The following is a 13,747-nucleotide window of genomic DNA, read 5'->3' as shown; positions in this document are numbered from 1 at the left end:
ATACATGCCCAGATGTCTATAAACTCAGTTTGTATGTTTGTATATATTGTTGTATTTGTTTAAAATGTTCTTATAACCCTGATAAGGATCTGTAGAATAGAAAAACATTTGAATGTCATTGGCACAGTTCTGATATTTTAAAAAACAACTCAATAGACAAATCACAAGCACTTTGTTTCAAAATAAAATTATTTTCCTTCACTTTGTCATTGTTTTACATTTCGTCAAGCTTAAGTACAAACAAGTGAAACATTTATATTAAATATTAAACATTAAAAGTGAAGCCCATTAGATGTGAAGTAACTATTTACAAAAAGTAAGTGGTCATAGTTCAAACTGCAGGAAGTGTACATGAAAAGTAAACACATGGATAACATGCATATGCACCCTTAAATATTTATCACAGGTTTCCAACATTGGTCCTGGAGTACCATTGCCCTGCTGTTTTTCCTTATTTAGTAAACCTACTTCAAATCATGAAAGCCTTAATTGCAGCAGGGAAACATCAGGGGAAATTCAGTAACATTTCTAAAATAATAACAAAAAGCCCTGTACATGAATGTAAAAAGTATTCTTGGGAAAGAGCAAATGTTATATATTCTGTACTCATACAGCCCTTTCCACCATCCGAGGCCCATTTCTTGACAAGAGGACCATTCTGGTAGTTGGAGAGAAGACATGCCACAGTAAACAATTTGATTGATACTTCCTGTGATGGAGAGTGGTATTACAGTGTCAAATAGTTTGTTTTCTTTAATTCGTCTAATCATCCTCTCCACATGTACCCTTAGACGTGCAATATGCTGGGTCTCTCTCACATCATCTTCCAGCATCTGTGTTCTCTTGTGCAGGAAATCAGGCCTCATCAGCTCATCAATTGGTGTTAGCTTCTGGATTGGGCAAAAACAAAGACAAAAGATTAAAATAATATACACAGTCCGGTCACATTATGAACACCCCTAGTAACCATACTGTGAGCGTGGTACTACGAGTGGGTGAATATGGAGGTGGGTTCACTACAGAGAGTGAGGTGAATACAGACATTGGTGTTCCCAATCCAGGTGTTTTAATTGTGTTTTCCAGCAAAGGAGTAAATCACCAATACTAGTAAACGAAAAGAAAAACTGTATAAAAGGAGAACAAACATATAAAAAGTACTCAAGCCCGCAAAGGCTTATAAGCAGTACCTCCAGTAAGCGCTGGCAATCAGCAGCCAGTCTAGCCCCTACGTTTCTTGGGCTCAACACAATAACATCCAATATCAAACAACCAACATTAACCAACCAACCTCAACCTCCTTAGCCTCTGAGAGGAAGGCCTCTTATACTAGTAGCCCCTCCCCTTAATTAAGCTGGGACACACCACTACTACTAGCAGGGGTTACCTACAAACACAAACATGACATACATACATTACTGCAGTAACACAATATATACATAACATTTTACATTTAGTGCACTACTATGACAAGAATAATAATTAATATGTCCATTTGTTGCATACAACTCCGTCCTCAGGTATTCCAGGAACTGTAACCCCCTCCCCTCCTTCAGTAGGCCGAGGGCCCTTCGGCCACTATAAGAGGAGGAGCTGGATGGGCCGCCAGTCCCCTGAGTATCCCGGAACAGGTAAGTACAACATTATAATCAATCACGTGTCTTTTAGAGTCTTGGTGATGGGCCAGAGCTGGATGGCTTAATCACCCCTAGCTTTATCATCTTTTATTCTTTATTCTTTGGAATAAAGGCTCACGTATGGGAGCCACTTGTCCCAGTCAGAGCCAGTCTCTGACACAAACTTGCAAAGCATGCACTTCAGGGTCTTATTGAAGCGCTCAACCAAGCCGTCAGTTTTTGGGTGAAAGGGGGTCGTCCTGATGCCTTTTATACCCATTAACGCAAAGACGTCTTTAAGCTGCTTGGACATAAAGTTTGTTCCCTGATCTGTGAGTATTTCACGTGGTATGCCTACTCTGGATATTAACTGTAGAAGGGCATTAACCAGCTGGCGTGTTTTCACTTTACTTAGTGCAAATGCTGCTGGATAGCGCGTTGCATAGTCAGCAATTACTAAAATATAGCGTTTGCCGCTCTGACTCTTGGATAGGGGACCTACTACGTCCATGGCGATCCGTGAAAACGGGACGTCAATAACCGGTAAGCTTATCATGGGTACTCTGTCTGTCTGATTTTCTTTTTGGTGCGGTTAGCTGGCACTCTGGACATGCTTTGCAGAATTCTATTATGTCTAACTGCTGACGTGGCCAGTAGAATCGGTTCGCTATTCTGCTCTGAGTTTTAGCGTGTCCGAGGTGACCTGCCCATGGGTCAGAATGCCCTAATTTAAGTACTTCCTGCCTCAAACCTACAGGTACCACAAGTTGTTCTATTTCACCCTTTACTCGGAAAAGAATGTCCCTAATTATTGTGAACTGGATCTCTGTTCCTCTGCCTTTAGGAATAGTGGCTCAAGTGACTTGTCCTGACGTTGTAACTGCGCCACGCTACCAGGCAATGCGTCTACCTCTATATCAGGACATTCTACTTGTTCCTCTATAGCAGTGCCTCTGATTTTATCTTGCCTTTTTTGTCGTGTGGACTTTTTAAATTTTAGGAGTCTCATTATAGGGTAACTCCCTCAAGAGGGTCTGATTTTCCCCTGCTACACTCTCCTGCTTAGCCTGCAGCCTGGTTACAACCATTACATCAGCTGTTTTCTGCCTATCTGCTAAGAGGTCTATTAAAACGGGTACATCTCTGCCTAAAATCACGGAGTAGGGAGATTGCTGAATTATACCCAGGTTTAACAGATAAGCCTGCCCCTGTACCTCTATGCTTACTTCTGCTGTGGGATATACCTGCTCGTCCCCGTGTATGCACTTTACCCGTAATTTCCCGGTGTGTACTACTTCATTGTTGGGAAAACATTTAGCCGATACCAGCGTCTGACTAGCTCCCGTATCAATGAGCGCTTTGAACTTTCTACTGCCTATTTTTACAGTAATTGTGCTGTCTTTAGTATCATCAACAGTTTTAAAGCTAAACTCTCCTTGGGCTTGTGATAGAAATTCTGAAACCCTTAAATGGTGAGCACAATAAAAGTCAGAAGCAGTTGGGTTAGATAATAAAGTACAATGATTTATTTCAACAAAGCATGGATTAACCCCTGAGATCTCCGTTACAAACACGCCAGGTGTCTGTCACAGAGAGAGCTAATTCCCCATTCCAAACTCTCATCTTTTATACGTTTAATCATCAATACACACGGTGTCCACGAGGTGAACACGAGGTGATCAACCAAATGTGATTGGACAATACATGAAATAATTAACACTGATTTGACAGATGCATATTACGCATGTCCCCTCCAAGCTCAGCATCCTCGTGATGTCATGACAGACTGAGTGTCGCCGTAGTCCCTTCCAAGTAGAGATTAGCCGTCTCCAGCGAGGTCAGTTTAGGAACACCAGAGGAACATCAGATTAGGCCTCAGCCGAGGCCAGAGAACACACGCACACACATCTGAGCCCTACTGAAGTCACGAGAATGGCTTCAGTGCCATGATTAACACACGTATATGTAAAAAGATCTAACACCTATATCTAATGTGTTTAATGTATACTAAGAAAGCCTGACATAAATGGAAATCACCAAATTTCCACCACATTTCCGTCCTTTTTGTCCTTTATGGACAAATCACATCGACTACAGACCACTCCAATACAGGCTTTCGATCGTAGTGTCACTTACAGAAAGTACATGGATGGTCAAACAAACTACACCTGATTACAAACAGAATCAACATCAGGTGGTAGATTTGTGGCCTTGACATCCGTCCACATCGTGAGGTCCTCAGGTGTTGGCGCCGTGTCTGCAGCCTGCAAGACACAACTCCTCAGAAGTGACAGCATACAAGGCACACAGAAAACCTTCAACAACAATTGCCATTGTGCTCCATCACCGGATGAGCAAGAGCACAGGGTTCATGGTGGGTGATAGTTGACCATTCTTGACAGCTGTTGTGCTTGGAGTGCGGGCACGCCCTATCTGCACTTCCACCCACTCAGCTGAGGCGCCTGAACACCCTCCTTTCACTCTACAGAAGCTGGGATGCTTCAGGACTGCTCTTCGTCTGCTCAGGTTCAAGAACCTTCTTGCAATGGCTGGCGTGAATCCATGTTCCAGGTTGTGCTGTGGACCTTAGGTAACGCCTCTTTCACCGCCCTTCGAACTTGTGACAAGAGAGAGGACAGGTTTGCACAATAATTCAACATGGCATCATTGCATCATTACTGTATTTGGCGGCCTGCCAAATAAGATCTCAAACGGACTCAGGCCCGTTCTCCCCCGAAGATCTCAGGGTTAATCCATGCCCCGTTAAAACAAATCACTGCACTCCCTTCTAGGATGTTCACACAGTATCTCACTGACCTCACCGTCAGTACGGCTACTATTACATGCACCCATTTTGCTGCTTCTGCGGAGAGAGACAACTACTCACCCACGCTCTCTCATACCACAAACACTCACACAGAGCGCGACCTTCACTCTCACTGGTTTTATGCAAACTGTGTGCTCGTCAACCCACAGTTGCGTGTGGCCACCTGGTGCTCACTCAGTTACCCTGTCCGGTAACCACCGATGGTGCCACCTGTATAACCCCCCCCCCCCCCCCCCCCCCACCCCCGTGGAGTTCGACCGCCAAACCTCTCGACTCTTGTCGAGTTAGATCCCCTGATCCTGACAGTTCCCTATGAACTGCGTCTGGCGTCGCCTGTGTATACACGCACCAGGAGGTCACCAAATTTCCACCACAGGCTGTACGACAAACGACTGGAGCTACTCGATAAATTAGGACAAGCACTAATTTTGTGGCTGGTTTGGTTACAGTTAAAGCACCGTAGTGTTTTATCTGCGGGGCGTCTATCGCTAGCTGCTCTCACATTAATCGCACTCGAGCGCCCGTGTGTAGGTGGTCTGCTATATTGTGGCATCGGAATACTACCCCGTCCCCCAGCAAACATACCAAACTCGTTGTGCTGACGCGGTTTGTTGACTTCGTCAAAGCGGAAGTTGCCTTCTGTCTATCTCGCTGCCACGAATGCCTCTGACATCTCTACCGCTTGGAGAGTTGACCCGGGACTACGCTCAATAATCCACCTCCTGAGCTCTGGCTTGACCATGCGCAGGTACTGTTCCAGCATGATCACGTCGCCAATCTCTTCCTTAGTCTTCTCCTGTGGCGTCATCCACTTCTCGTAGAGACCTTTCAGCCTAGTGTAGAGCTCCCGTGGTGTCTCTGCCTCGAGTATGTCGTTCATCCGGAACCTCTGGCGGTAAGTGTCTTTGTTTATTTTGTATTTTCGCAGGATAACGTCTTTTACTTTGTGGTAGTCGCCGATGTCCGTACCATCCATAGCTACGTAAGCCGCCCTGGCTTTTCCTTCCAGGAGCGGGGCCAGATGTAGCGCCCAACTTCCACTTGGCCAGTTTGCCGTTTGCGCTATGCGTTCGAACATTGTGAGGAAGTGTTCGATGTCATCTGACTCTTTTAGCGTTGGCAGTCTTGGTGTTGGCCACACTGTGTGTGATGAAACTTGCGATGTAGATTGCCGTGTTTCACTTTCATTTGCTTGGTCTGCACTCTCTGCTTGAGTGCGTCGTATAATCCGAGAATGAGCGAAGTCCGTTGTTTCTTCACTCTAGTCTTGTTCGCGTCTCCCTGCAGCCCGGTCCTTGTGGACTTCTTCCTGCAGTAAACCGAACTGGTGCTGCATTGAGCACCATCTTTGCTCCTGTTTTGCTACTTCTTTTTGGAAATAGTCATCCCTTCCTTTTTGCTCTGTCATGAAGCTCTGGAGCATTGCACACAGCTGTTCTACATCTGCGGGTGGGTCGCCAGACGCAGCTTCGGTGCTAGAGATTAGAAGCGGGTCATCTTCTCTTTGCTGTGGTTGACTCGTTGCTGGTGGAACTCTTTTTGGCGGCATTCTCCCAGTCTTGTAGCTTGCCTTGCTTTTAGAAGAGTCTGCTAACCTGTTTCTCTTCCGCAGGTGACCCTGCGTGACCCCGCTTTCCGGGGTCTCCCTCTCCCGCCTGCGGGGGCGGGCATGCGAGGGTCACTGGGATGTGCGGCCCTGGGACTCCACTGCTCCTGGAGGGGCCGTGGGTGGGTGGGATTCCCGGGTCTTTCTCTGCCTGCCTCTGGCCTCTGGGGGAATGTTGTCGCGGCTTTCTTACCCTTGCTGGTAAGCATATTCCGTACATTTATACTATGTTGCACTTTTAGGTTGCACATAAACACACACTCACACATACACATACATCACAGTCATGTGTGCTATATGTCTTGGGTACACTTTCTGCTCTTCTTTGCAGTAGTCATTTGAGCTGGTTGTTTTTCCTCCTGCACTTCTGTCTTTTCCCTTTTTATTCTTTCTCTCCCCCTCTTTTCTTGGTCCACCTAACCCCAATAATTATCACTTTGCATATTGTTATCACTATATTATACAGAATTGTTATAATTGTCATTTGAACTGTACATAAGAACAAAGTTGTCCTCCAAAGATTGGGGGGTGGAGGTGGGCCATTAACAAAAAAAAAAGACTGTAATCTGTCTCTTTCTCTGTATACTTTATTAACCAGATTTTGTCCTGTTCTACGGTAAATAGCAGCTATTGTTTGGGTGAGCATTGCCAGCACTGTCGTGACCAGAGGTGGGCAGTAACGAAGTACATTTACTTAAGTACTGTACTTAAGTACAGTTCTTGAGTATTTGTACTTTACTTAAGTTTTTTAAAAAAATACTTATGACTTTCACTTCACTACAGTTGAATAACAAATACAGTACTTATCACTCCACTACATTTCTGTCCAGCTCTCGTTACTCGTTACTTCCACACACAACTCTCCTCCCCTCCCCCGATAGTATTTTCACAGGTGACAGCCTATCAGCAATCAAGGATGTGTCTGTGAGGTGTAAAATCAAGTTCGGTGTCGCTAGTCGTTCTTTTCCTAAATAACAGCAACATGAGCGGAGACGGCGGTGATGGAGCATGCCAGGGTTGCCAACTTTTCAAGATCGCTTGGAGGGAGATTTGAACCTGGACTTGGTGGCGAGTGTAAATTGTTGATCGGGGGGTGGCGAACGTTACCGGGGCGGTGAAAAATGGACACAAATTAAGTATTATATCGCGATCGCCGGTGGTTGATAGATATAGATCAGAGGTAAATAAACTAGATTTTTTTATTGGCGTGAGATATCGGAACTGTGGCGTGAGAGCGTGTGAAAACGGTCAAATGCGTGTGTCTCACGCTCAATGCGTGAGAGCTGGCAACCCTGGCATGCTCTTTTGCACCCATGGCCGTATCTCGACAAAATGTTCCAGTTTTCTGAACGGATGAATCATTCCTATCGTTTTAAATGCATGCTTTGTTTGCCAAAAACAAACTATATCACTGCATACCAAAATTCACCGTCCCACCTGAGGAAGTATATTACGGTATGCAGCCTAAATGTTTTGTTAAGTGACTATGTAGTCAGAGGAGCTTTGCAGTAAGGCTAGTGAAATGACTTTGCCTGCTCACTCCACTGCTAGGTCTGCTAGGATCACTATAAATAATGTTAACATTATATTGGCAAGTAATTCAAACTACGGAAACATCAATAAGGGAAACTGTGTGGGTTAATCGAATCTTGTCAAATAATGTTTCCATTCTAATGTCAGTGTAGAATTAATGTCAATAATTCTAATGTGGCTGTGATTTCTAGTTTGAAAAGAGTTTGTTAGCATGTTGGGTGGCATGGAGTTGGTGGGCTTTAGCCATACTGCAAAAGGTTGTAGCAAGGTTAGACTACCAAGATGCCACGCTGCTAATTTTACTTTGTCTTTGTTTATATTGACTGTAGCATAATGTTGTATTGGATGACTGAACACACAGCTACTCACAGAAAACGTATGACTCAGACAACGACGAGCACAGGACACTGCGCGAACGTACATTAAATAGACAGACCCCATAAACCCCAAGTGATGACGAGACGAGCCACAGGTGAGACGGATAATCACAAGACATAACCGCGTAACCGTGTAGCTGTGTTTGATTAGATCATGACCCAAATAGCTCCCCACTCATTGTGTAGTGCACTAAGTAGAATACAAAATACGTTTTATTTACAGGCAGTTAATGTACTTTAAGTTTAGCAGGCGAACGTGCAGCAGTTGCTTGAATCCTAAAATATATCCCTGGTGTATTCAATGCACTATTTGGATGTTGAAAAGACTGGCTAAAATTCAGTTCATGTCGTTATTTTGGTAGTAACAAATATTTGCATTTTCTTAAATCAGGTATTTCACCCTTGCTATCCATGTTGACAGTTCATGTTTTTTCTCCCTCACCCAGCTCTTAACACACACATGTTTATCAGTAAGAACAATATGGTAGAGGTGTGTTGAGAACTGGAGTAGGGAATGTTCCCGCTCCCGATGTGGGTTCGGGGCACTGGGTCCTGTTGGCACCCCGGGACGGGTAGTGCCCTTGGTGGGGGAGTCTGTCACATTGAGGTCACATTGAGATTACAGTCTGATTATTGTATAACTACAAAGTGCTATATGATCTGATCCTATATAACCTAATTAACTGAAAACATCCACAAAGAGTACGGTTACAAGGGCTGTTTATAATGTGACCGGACTGTGTATATTATTTTAATCTTTTAAAAATATAATTTGTGTATGTTTTCTCTTTGTTTTTGCCCAATCCAGAAGCTAACACCAATTGAAGAGCTGTTCCTCTTTCTGATGTACTTGTCGGTTGGCCTAAAACAGAGGGATCTTGGGCACAGATTTTTTATTCACCGCACCACTGTGAGCCGGATCATCATTACGTGGGCCAACTTCTTTACACCCTTTACAGGCCTTTACACCCTGCTGGGATCCATGTGTATCTGGATGCCACCCGAAGTCATAAAGGCTCACCTGCCCAAGGAGTTCTCAAGGTACCCAGACACACAGGTAGTGATTGACTGCACAGAGCTTCGCTGCCAGACTCCATCATCTTTACTGCTGCAAAGTGAAGTATTTTCAACATACAAGTCCCACTGCACTTTCAAAGGTATGTTGGGGATGGCACCACATGGAGCTGTGACATTTGTATCAGCACTTTACCAGGGGTCTCTCGGTGACAAGGAAATCTTCAGGCAGTCAGGCATCACATCTCTACTGACACCTCACATGGCCATTATGGTAGACAAGGGATTCCTTGTTGATGACCTGGTTCCTTGTAAAGTACACAGGCCTGCTTTCCTGCACAAGAGAACACAGATGCTGGAAGATGATGTGAGAGAGACCCAGCATATTGCACGTCTAAGGGTACATGTGGAGAGGATGATTAGACGAATTAAAGAAAACAAACTATTTGACACTGTAATACCACTCTCCATCACAGGAAGTATCAATCAAATTGTTTACTGTGGCATGTCTTCTCTCCAGCTACCAGAATGGTCCTCTTGTCAAGAAATGGGCCTCGGATGGTGGAAAGGTCTGTATGAGTACAGAATATATAACATTTGCTCTTTCCCAAGAATACTTTTTACATTCATGTACAGGGCTTTTTGTTATTATTTTAGAAATGTTACAGAATTTCTCCTGATGTTTCCCTGCTGCAATTAAGGCTTTCATGATTTGAGGTAGGTTTACTAAATAAGGAAAAACAGCAGGGCAATGGTACTCCAGGGGGGTATTCCACGAAGCGAGCTAACTCAGTAAGCCGGGCTTTTAAAGACAAGCCTGGCTCATTTTGCTCAAATTCGGTTCCACAAAAGAGGCTAGACTTGAGCCTCGCTCAGTTACTACAGCAACATATACGTTTGAACTAACCTGCTCCGTACCAGGCTAGAGTTGAGGCTTAGCTTAGCCGGACCGCTTCTATTGGCTGAGCAGCGTGATGTCAGTCTCGCCATCCGGGAAACTGAATTGAGGAACAAGGTTCCGCTGCAGTTCTATCCATTAAATGGCTGTGGATGTAGCATATATTATAACATCTTTATACATTTAATTGAGTACTGTAATTATTAGTTTGGAATGATTGCAGGTTATTATTATCAAAATTTAATAATTATATTTCAAAATGCAATTTATATTTCGATCTTAAGAGTACATATTCAATGTTATTCAGTGAGGTTTCTGCACATTTTAATGTATTGGTTTAATCTTCACAAATTCAGGTCAGTGTAAAATGGAATACAGTGTCTAATCGCAGTTATGGTGCAGAAACATACATTAGCATAAACTCTATATCACAAAAAATACAATTCTTTGTACCTGAGTATTAATAATTATTAATACTGAGTAATTTAGGTGAAGATACTTTTAGGTATATATTTATCCCCATACTTCCTCTTTTGTGTTCAAATTACAAGCAAATCATATCACTTTGCAATTTACATATGTTCAGTATAAATAATGTAAATGTGTGGTTAACTTAATGGTGCAAAAAGGAAATGGATACAGACAAATACTTTACCAAGATTTTCATACAGGTGATACAAATAATCCAAAATGTAAGCTATAAAAAGAGCAGCTAACAGTGAAGGCTGAAGGCTGATTGACCATGGCATGCCCATTTGTAGAGAATCCAGTAGATGAGGGAGCGTGTGTAGTGCACAGAGCATTCATGCTACCAGCTCCAAGGTCATTCCAGGACAGGACAGATCCACTGGGCTTTCCGGATGACTACTTATTTGAGCACTACAGGTCAGGGGCGCAGATGGCACTGGGGACGGGGGGGACATGTCCCCTCCAGATTTATATTGACCCCATCCGAAATCTAGCATCTACAAGCATAAACGCATATATTGTACAGCTTGGTCCCCCTCACTTCAGAATTTCCATCTGCGCCGATGCTACAGGTTCAGAAGACACAGTATTATATATCTTTGTAAATTACCGGGGCCATATATTGAGAAGACCACTAGACGTAGTAAAGCTCTTACCAAACCCCAAACAGTCTGTATCGCTTTGTGCTTCTTTGCCAGTCGTGCATTTCTGTACAGCTTTGGGGATGCATAACATCTTAGTAAGGCAACGTTCTGCAGCGAAATTCGAAAGGTTTACCTTGCGCTTAAGCGCTTCCTTAATATATTCATTAAATTCCCTGGTCACAGAGGCATCCTTCCCATCCTTTTCAGAACAGCTGGCATGTATTCATGAGAAGTAGTGTTGGTTTGATCAGTAACTTGGAGTTAAATTTATATGACTTTAACAGACGCTCTTATCCAGAGCACTTACCAAAGTGCTTTGTATTCATCTTAATCAACTATTTCATGCTAAAATTCCTTCAATTCAAAACGCATTGAATTGTCTAGGATTTCCAAATGTCATTGGTGCTATAGACTGTACTCACATCTGGATAAAGGCTCCATCTGTACCCATGGAGGCAGACTATGTGAACCAAAAAATTATTTCACAGCATCAATGTACAGGTACATGCAAGTTTTGCCTACCCAACAGAAATTGTAAAGCATGTCAGTTCATGGGTTTGAATAACTTTCACCCTTTGTCACTTTTGCCATTGTTCTAGATGGTTTGCACCAGCCAATTTCTATTCTCCAACATTGAGGTAAAATGGCCCGGCTCGGTGCACGATTCCAGGATATTTCGTGCGTCCTCACTGGCACAGAGGTTTGCCCAAGGTAAGAATACTCCAACCACACAAAATAGTGCAGATTTGGCCTCAGTGTTTAACTCTTCTCCTTATAATCGTAGGTGCTTTTCCTGGCTTACTGCTTGGGGATAGGGGTTACCCCTGCCAACCTTTTCTTCTTACCCCATATGCAGACCCTACAACAGATGCAGAGAGGAGGTTCAATCGTGCACATTCAAAGACAAGGGCATGCATTGAGATGGCATTTGGACAGTTAAACAGCAGATTTAACTGCTTGCGCCATCTCAGAGTGACTCCTGAGAGAGCCTGTGACATTAAAGCAGCCTGTGCAGTTTTGCACAATGTGGCAATACTGAAAAAAGAAGAAATGCCAAGAGTGCAGTTGGAGCAATGGGAAGACGACATTTTAATTGCAGACCACATGGATGGTAGAGCTGTGAGGGACATGTATGCAAACACTTACTTTAGTTAAGGGAATATTTTGTTTGCATTTGTTCATTAACACTATTAACATAAAACAAAAGGCGTTTTTTTTGGAAAGAGAAATGTATTAATTGTCTTGCTGAGCCTGTGGACAGAAGAAACAAAGAACAAAAATGTAAAATCTGAGAAACAACTGAACCTACCTTTAACATAAGGCTGTGTATCATGAGGACAGACAGGATCAGATGATGTTCCTCCTTTGATTCCCACAATGATGGGGCGTCCGCTGTTTTGCTCTAAAGCAAGGTCTTCTGCAGGAGTGAGGGCTGCTACAGGAGGTCCACCACCAGCAGCAGCAGTAGCAGTTTTCTTTCTGGTTGCTAAAATATTTTATACAGTTGCCACGTTCTCCTAACCCCGCTCATGTTACTTCTAAATCAGGAAATTATTAACATTATTAATTTACTATAACACTTTTTAAATGCCAATGAATGGGTTAAATTATATGCTCACGCATTTAATCTGTCTGCAATATTGTGCCAGGCAGCTTCTCTGGCTTTATTAATACAGGACGTGTTGCCTTTCTTCATAATAACGTCTTTATATTCCTCATAAAGACGTATGAGTAGCTCCTGTTCAGCAGAAGAAAAAAAAGCTGCTCGTTCTTTCAGCTCTTTCGACATTTTCTTGCCTTTTCGAATATCGATTAGTGAGGCTGTGTAAATACTGTGTGCACGCGCATTATCGCCGATTACAAAAGCCGGGCTTGAATTAGCGGGAACAGGTTGAGTCTGGATTTCGTTAGTGGAACGGAACTAGACGGAAGTGAACTGTTTGGCTAACTCAAGCGAGGCTCACTCTAATAAGCGCCGCTTTCATAAGCTCGCTTCGTGGAATAGCCCCCAGGACCAATGTTGCAAATCTGTGATAAATATTTAAGGGTGCATATGCATGTTATCCATGTGTTTACTTTTCATGTACACTTCCTGCAGTTTGAACTATGACCACTTACTTTTTGTAAATAGTTACTTCACATCTAATGGGCTTCACTTTTAATGTTTAATATTTAATATAAATGTTTCACTTGTTTGTACTTAAGCTTGACGAAATGTAAAACAATGACAAAGTGAAGGAAAATAAATAATTTTATTTTGAAACAAAGTGCTTGTGATTTGTCTATTGAGTTGTTTTTTTAAATATCAGAACTGTGCCAATGACATTCAAATGTTTTTCTATTCTACAGATCCTTATCAGGGTTATAAGAACATTTTAAACAAATACAACAATATATACAAACATACAAACTGAGTTTATAGACATCTGGGCATGTATAGGTGAAAAAAGAAATGGTCCACCTTTTGTTTAATGGTGTTAATTACCTGTGCATCTTTCAATATGCGCTGCACCAACATGTCCTCCTCAGCAAAAACAACAAAGTCACACCAATCCATTCCTGTGATGAGCATCTGCCCCTGGATCTGTCAGTAGTAGTTATGATGACGCTTCAGCTGCAGTGTGCCCTGCTTTGCTTCTAGGTAAGAGCAGTCAACATAACTTACAGAGCAGAGGATCCTAATGATCAGAGATATATCTACAGAGATCACTATTTATTTATACTCATACTGCTAATGTGCATGGTTGAATAACTCAATCTATACTGT

General features: G+C 42.9%; 1 protein-coding gene across 17 annotated transcripts in view; it reads left to right on the top strand.

Annotated features, from left to right (window-relative positions):
- LOC143493464 (uncharacterized) overlaps positions 1-13,263 on the top strand; it is a 15,374-nt gene extending 2,111 nt beyond the window's left edge. For 3 of the 17 annotated variants that reach the window (XM_076991897.1, XM_076991900.1, XM_076991899.1), the window contains 4 exons: positions 1,518-1,628; positions 6,053-6,247; positions 8,765-11,691; positions 11,765-13,261. In XM_076991897.1, the coding sequence (XP_076848012.1) occupies positions 6,110-6,247; positions 8,765-9,670 (1,044 nt within the window). In that variant the 5' untranslated portion in view covers positions 1,518-1,628; positions 6,053-6,109 and the 3' untranslated portion in view covers positions 9,671-11,691; positions 11,765-13,261. The other 14 variants (XM_076991910.1, XM_076991908.1, XM_076991911.1 and 11 more) reach the window with 14 other exon arrangements.
- The last annotated feature ends 484 nt before the right edge of the window (positions 13,264-13,747 follow it).

Source organism: Brachyhypopomus gauderio, unplaced genomic scaffold (assembly GCF_052324685.1).
Source record: "Brachyhypopomus gauderio isolate BG-103 unplaced genomic scaffold, BGAUD_0.2 sc87, whole genome shotgun sequence".
Taxonomy (NCBI): Eukaryota; Metazoa; Chordata; class Actinopteri; order Gymnotiformes; family Hypopomidae; genus Brachyhypopomus; species Brachyhypopomus gauderio.
This window is presented reverse-complemented; position numbering and strand designations above follow the sequence as displayed.